The sequence below is a fragment of the Malania oleifera genome, chromosome 2, assembly GCF_029873635.1.
Source record: "Malania oleifera isolate guangnan ecotype guangnan chromosome 2, ASM2987363v1, whole genome shotgun sequence".
NCBI classification, from domain to species: domain Eukaryota; kingdom Viridiplantae; phylum Streptophyta; class Magnoliopsida; order Santalales; family Ximeniaceae; genus Malania; species Malania oleifera.
Genome location: NC_080418.1, coordinates 61,044,929 through 61,051,640, shown reverse-complemented (window position 1 = coordinate 61,051,640; position 6,712 = coordinate 61,044,929). Strand labels below are relative to the sequence as shown.

The following is a 6,712-nucleotide window of genomic DNA, read 5'->3' as shown; positions in this document are numbered from 1 at the left end:
TTGCAGACTTATTGGCTATTCAGATAGCGATTGGGGAAGAGATCTTGATGAAAGAAAAAGCACGACTGGATTCACATTTTTCATGGGAGATACAGCGTTTACATGGTCTTCAAAGAAGAAACTCATCGTAACATTGTCATCATGTGAAGCTGAGTATGTTGCTGCCAGCTCGGCTGTTTGTCATGGTATATGGATTAGGAATATACTGAAGTATCTGGGATTTCTTGAAGATAACCCCACAGAAGTTTACATCGACAACCGATCAGCGATTGCACTTGCGAAAAATCCAGTTTACCATGAAAGAAGCAAACATATTGATACTCGGTATCATTTTATCAGGGAGCATGTCAAGAAGAAAGAAGTGGAATTGATATCTTGCAGAACATATGATCAGATTGCTGACATTTTCACAAAGCCACTCAGACATGATATTTTTGCAAGATTGAAGACAATGCTCGGAATGACAAAGTTAGGAGAGTCAAGTTTAAGGGGGGATGTTGAAGATTAAACTTAAGAACAATGGGACGATATTTTGACTGCAGAAGCTTCATCAACCGGCAGCCCACCTCCATTGAAGTTAAGCAAAATTTGGCCACCAACCTTACCAAACTTCCCACCATTGTTGATTATTTGTTTTCTGTAATTGCTATAAATAGGTGAGTGTGTGTGCATTGTAAGTGTGGTGTGTTGAGAGTGTAAAGCCAGTGAGAGAGAAAGAAAAAAGAGTTGCTTCCTCTGTGTATTGTTTCTGATTGAAATAAATTGTTCTTGAATTTATCCTCATTGAGTTTCAGTCACAACCAGTGACTGAGTGTTCCTCTCCACCCATCATCAACTACTACTGAAATTATTTGGTTGCATTGGTTACTTGCTAACATAGGTGTCTTATTTGCTGAACTCATTCCTATGTATTGTGACAACACTAGCGCTATTCAAATTGCTCATAACTCTGTCTTTCATGAACGCACTAAGCATATTGAAATTGATTGTCATCTCACACGTCATCACCTTCGCCTTGGTACCATATCTCTCCCATTCATTTCCTCTACTATGTAGTTGGCTTCTTCACAAAGTCCCACACTATTAGTCGTTTCAAGTTTCTCCTCGGCAACTCTCGATGCTACTTAGTGCGTCATCATGAGTTTGAGGGGGGAATGTTAGATAATATAGATAATATATATATTTGTCCAAGGGCATTTTGGTCTACGTACATATATTAGGTTTAGGTTTATTTCATTATGTAGTTATTCTCTTTGTATTGGAGCCCTGAGAACCTAATGAAGGCTGACCGTGTGCACAGCATCTCTTCTCTCTCTCTCTCTCTCTCTCTCTCTTCCTCCCTATAATTGTAGTTTGCATGGAATGAATCTTCACACCTTCAATATTATCACCTCTTGCCATTTCAGACCCTTCTCTGAGACATTACAACAAGTAGCTAGAGGCGTATATATTGCACTACGAATAACATTGCTACATGGGAAGAGAAGTTGTAGGTTGTCATAATAAGAGAGTGGCCAAGGTAAGGATTCAATTAGGATAATAGAATTGCAAAGTGCTTTTAGTGTTTTATATTTTAGGGTTTGATGGGATTATAGGTCATACTATAGTGCTTTGAACTCAAATTTACTTAATTTCTAACCAATATGACAACCACCTCATATTTGTTTTTAAAACACAACATCAAAATTAAGCTTAACTTTTTTTTTATTTTTAAAATATTTGAACTAAACTAAAATGAAAAACCATTTGGTTCAATGTGATTGAGTACAATTAGATTGATTTTGTTAGTTATCAACTTCCTTAGAACCCTAATTTTAGGGGAGCAACAAACTAGCATTTGAGGTTTAAGACTACAAAAAGTTCTTATATCCTAATTTCAGGTATATCATTTGATTGTTGATTCAAGCAACTATTATCAATAATTCTCCATATAGTCCTAGATATTATAAACCAAGCGGGAATGTTATATTTTTAGAAATTTTATATCCTAAATATCAGGATGTCCGAGAATTATACTGCCAAAAACATCACACAATGCTGCAAACCAAACACCTTGGTGCTTTCATAGTGGAAGACACACATTCAAACCTTGGGAGATGAAAGTTGGTACAAGATGAAACATGGATAACCTTTTTTTATGCAGCCTAAATTCTGTGAAAATCTAATAAATTGAAATAAATAAATAAATAAAAACCTGTCAGAATGAACTAGCCTTGAATCCAATTAATTGTTCAGTTTCCCACCTATCAATTGGGTGGTTGAGGGGTATAAATTTCTATATTTGTATAGGAGATGAGGGTGGATGAGATTCGATGGTAGTTAAGGAGAGCCTGCCCCTTGGAGAGACTGCATTGGAGCTCACCCTCCGACAGAGAAGAGGCTTCAGAAAAGGAGGAAACCGAAAAAATAAAATAAAATTTGGACAGTCAGAAATGGGCAGATGAGCTTGACTGTCAAAAAATTAAAATAAAAAATTTGATTTTGGGAAAGGAACTACATCAATGTAAATATTGATGCAAGAATAAGGAGTTCAAATGCAACAAAAAAAATTCCCTTCATAGGGTTGGGGAAGTGGCGTGGGAATAGGTTAACGGGCCAAGCGTAGCCAACAAATGCAGACAGGAAACACAATATTAAAAAAAAAAACATTATAAAGCACTTCAAAATACTAAAAATAAACAGACTAGCCTGTCTCACTCACACTGCTCATGGAAAAGACTTGGTGCTTTCTCCCAAGTCCCATCTTTTCTTTTTTTTGTCTGAGAGATGAGATTCAGAGTTTGAATATTGGAGAGATATAAAGTGGTAACTGTTTAGGGTTTAAGGATGTCACTGGTGCATGACACTGTTCAATCAATTACAGTTCCCACGGTTCCACGATCTTCGCCCAGGGGAAGGAAAAAAAAGTACTCTCAAACACAAACAAGGAAAAAATGTCGCAAAGTGTTCCCCAGTGATCGATTAATAAGCAAACAAATTCAGTTTATGCTAACATCCCCGGGTTATCAAAAAAAAAAAACATCCATATCAAACAATGGTAAACTAAATAAACAGGAAAAATAGAGATGCAAGCACAAAAAGAAGATACTCTGAGGGGCGAGAGAGGAGAGACCTTTTTACATACAAAAATTGTTATGCTTGATCTGTTTAACCTCATGCACATAAATGGAAATTAAAAGGTCATATAGTAGTGAGCTTGGGGGAAGGAATTAACTAAAAGAAATGCTCAATAATTTACGCCAGATGGGGCGAGATGTCAAGAATGAGGACGAATGGCCGAGTGTTTTCATATATACGACATTCATGTGTTGTAAGAGAATTCCTATGGAACGACCTTGGGGACCTACATTTCCTTTGCCTTAAATAGAGTTCGTCTTCACAGTACTAATGAATTCTGTCTCCCAACTTCGTGTTAATTTTTTTTTTTTCCCCAATTTTTTTTAACAGTTAAAAGAAACTAAGTGCAATCAAATAGTTTCCTTATTCTTCTTTAAATAGGGGACTTTTAACTAAAAACTGAAAGCAGCAACAGCAGCGTGATAGGGAATGAAAATCTAACATGAGGAACAGTAATGTGCAACAATCAAATAAACATATTCAAACTTCAGCTGAATGAGCCCATCAATGCAAGCAAGAAACCATGCATCAACATATAGAAAAACTTCTGTGCGTAACTGATGAACATGACAAATTCTGAAGCTAACCAAGTAATATCTTCCCAAGGTTCTTGGTCATCTCAAATTTGTCCTGCACGGCCACCACAACAGAGTTTAGAGAATCCTGATTATCATGTCACAAAGGGGAAGATTATTCATGAGTAAACACCATTTCAGCAATGAAGAAAGATAAATTTATTGGAAAAAAGAAAAAAACTGAGGCTCTATAAATTATAGGAGAATACCTTATAGCTAAATTCAATGGCGCGAGTTGGGAGAGGCCAAGGATGGCTTATCAGAAACCAACCCATGCCCCTCTTCTCCATGAATTTGCAGTGGAATGCGAAAGCTTGGAAATTCTTCAGAGGTGAATGCAGCCCCGGTGAGTGAAGATTGATGAACTTGGTGCGCTTTATGATGATCGACAGAGGCAATTTGCAGCTCATCCCAATTAGCCCGAACCGATTCCGCCGAGAAACTGGACTGAAGGTGTCCCCTCTGAGAAAACTGTGAGCCGTGGCTAACCAAAGGCGGCTGCAGTTGCAGCGAGTTGAACATAAATCCACCTCTATTCTCCACCTCGCCGCTTCCTTCTCCTCCATTCCAAGCCACCATTCTCTGAAACCGGCTCATGTCGGGCGACTGGAGCTCGGACCAGCCGCTCGAGTTGGTCCCAAACTCGACCGGTGTCGGCCGGGCGAAAAGGGTCTGATCGCCGGATGGGACTGTGTGCCCCGATTCTCCTTGTGGATCATGGAAAGGGTGAAGAGACAGGCAAAGATCTTCAGCCTGGTTTGTGGTTCTTGACATTATTTCAGGTGGGTAGTTGTGAAAATTGATTGAGCTAGAAGTCTCTGAACACTTGGGGAAGAACGACTTGATTGTATCATCAATGGTCTGAGAGTCCATAGATGGTGGAATAAACGAAGAAGTACTATTTGGGTTCTCTCCCAACTGCCCCTGAAACAGGAAGCTGTAACCAGAACACACTGGTTGCTGTTCTTGAACGGATGCCTTCCCTGCAGCCGCATTATTAGGCTGCGCAGTGCTAGCTGGGTTCCAGGGTGGAAGCTCAGCGAGCTTGTCAATGGCGGATTTCGCCTTCTTAATGAGCCAGTCAACGGCTTTGCTGGGTCGATCGTAGCCCAGACGGTCCTGCACATCGTAGAACTGGATTGCAGTGTGTGCTGACAGTCTGACTCGCCGGTCCCTGGGTCCTTTTGCGGTGTAGACCTTACTGTGTCGGTCTTTTCGGCCGGTGGATCGAACAATGTGGCCTCCTTGGACCTGTATTATCTCCCCACCAGTACTACTCTTCATTCCCATTCTTCCTCTGTGCTTTGCATATCCAATGTTGTTCTGCTCTTGCTTTTGCTTATTGGACACTTGTCTTTGGGATGTGCCTATGGATTCGCCATATGGCTGTTGGTGCTGAAGAGGTTGAAGTTGCTGAAAATGGCTGTAGCATACTTCATTCTTTTCTTCGCTTTGGTACTGCCTTTTCTCTTCCCCTTGCTCTTCTGAGCTTGGTTCTATGGTTTGGGGGAGAGGCCTCTCATGGTGGTAGCGGTGATGATTCCTCTGGAAATCCAGATCCCTAATCTTCTAATCACCCTCTTTCTCAACTATTTCTCTTTCCTATTCCCTTCTTTTTTTTTTCTTTTTTTTTTTCTTTTTTTTGGCCCCTCAAATGGTCATTCTATATTTTTGATTGCCCTCGAAGCTAATGTTCTCCTGAAATTTGCAAGAGCCACGTCCACTCTGAGAACTGATAGTACTCCTGCTGCCCGGCTATTTCTGTTCGTCCCCAAAACCCATCCCAGACAACACTACCAAATCCAAAATTTATACTGTAAATTAATACAAACAAATTAACCCACGAGCTTACCTTCGAAGCACTCTCTCGTCTATCTTTATATCTGCGGAGAACTCAGAGGAAATATGCTAGCTCTATGTGTTCCCAAACCTCTTTACAAAAGCCGTAGAAGAGGAAAAGAAACCAGGTCTGGAACCATATAGCCATATATACCCTCGAAATGAAAAAACTTTGAAAGAGGTTGGAAACTGGGATTTCCTTTTTTTTTTTTTTTTTTTCTTTTCTTTTTTGGTTCTGTTGGTGGAGAAAATTGAGAATGGGGGAAGAGCAATAAATAAAGAAGAAAAAGGAAACCCTAGAGTAGCTAGGGCTATGGGGGCTATGGGAGTTTGGTCAAGAGAAAGAGACTAAAGAACTAGCCACTTTATCATCTGAGCAGACTGAGCCCCACAAAACCCATATGCTTTAAATTGCATTCAAATACACACCGTTCATAGTGAGAAAGAAAGAGAGAATGTCAGTGGGATTGTATCGTCTTGGATCACGCGCCAGGTTTGGTGACTATCAACTTTACTTTCACAGAATGGAGATACATATCTGGTTCTGCCCTTTGTACCCTTGTAGGATTTCTACAGCAGCAATATTGGCATCTCTCTCTCTCTCTCTCTAAATGCAGTTTGCAGAATGATGGAAGGGTGAGTGCCGGCTGGGCGGCAGAGAGTTGCATGGCTCATCTCTGACCGTGCCCTCATCTTTCATCATCATGCGCAACTGGAGAAAGTGAAAAAGTATAGGGGGAAAGTCGGGCCTATATAAAATTTAGGGAAAGTTTTTTATATGTTAAAATTTTTAAAAGTAAAAATTAGAAACGAAAATTAAAAATTAAAAATAGAAACTAGAAATCAACAACTTATTTTACTATTATTTATAAAATTAAAATTTAATTAAATAATATTTATTTTTATCTTTAAATTAAAAAATATTATAAAAATATAATTAAAATAATAAAATTACAAATAATACATATTAAATAAAATTACAATAATAAAAATTTATTATAATTTTTTTATTTAATTGCTCTACTTTCAAATTTTACTTCCAATAAATATTTTATTCGACATGCAATTGAAAAATAGTGAAACTATTTTGTAATTAGCTTTATTATTATTTTTTAAAATTTATGTATATATTTTACTTTAATTATATTTAAATTCAAATGATTCTTTTAATTTTAATTTAA

At 38.3% G+C, this 6,712-nt stretch overlaps 1 protein-coding gene across 2 annotated transcripts; it reads right to left on the bottom strand.

Moving 5' to 3' along the window:
* Positions 1-3,462: 3,462 nt before the first annotated feature.
* LOC131149274 (transcription factor TCP4) lies at positions 3,463-6,248 on the bottom strand. Of its 2 annotated transcripts, none has more exons than XM_058099586.1 (2): positions 3,902-6,248; positions 3,463-3,780 (listed from the first exon to the last, which is right to left on the bottom strand). In XM_058099586.1, the coding sequence occupies exon 1, from the start codon at positions 4,980-4,982 to the stop codon at positions 3,915-3,917; it is 1,068 nt and encodes a 355-aa protein (XP_057955569.1). In that variant the 5' UTR covers positions 4,983-6,248; the 3' UTR covers positions 3,463-3,780; positions 3,902-3,914. The 2 variants fall into 2 exon arrangements, with proteins under 2 accessions (XP_057955569.1, XP_057955568.1); XM_058099585.1 differs by having other exon boundaries at positions 3,463-3,747.
* Between the last annotated feature and the right edge of the window lie 464 nt (positions 6,249-6,712).

What these genes read in the sequence shown, in the direction of transcription:
- LOC131149274 (XM_058099586.1), bottom strand. Translation starts at nt 4,982, where the DNA reads ATGGGAATGAAGAGTAGTACTGGTGGGGAGATAATACAGGTCCAAGGA.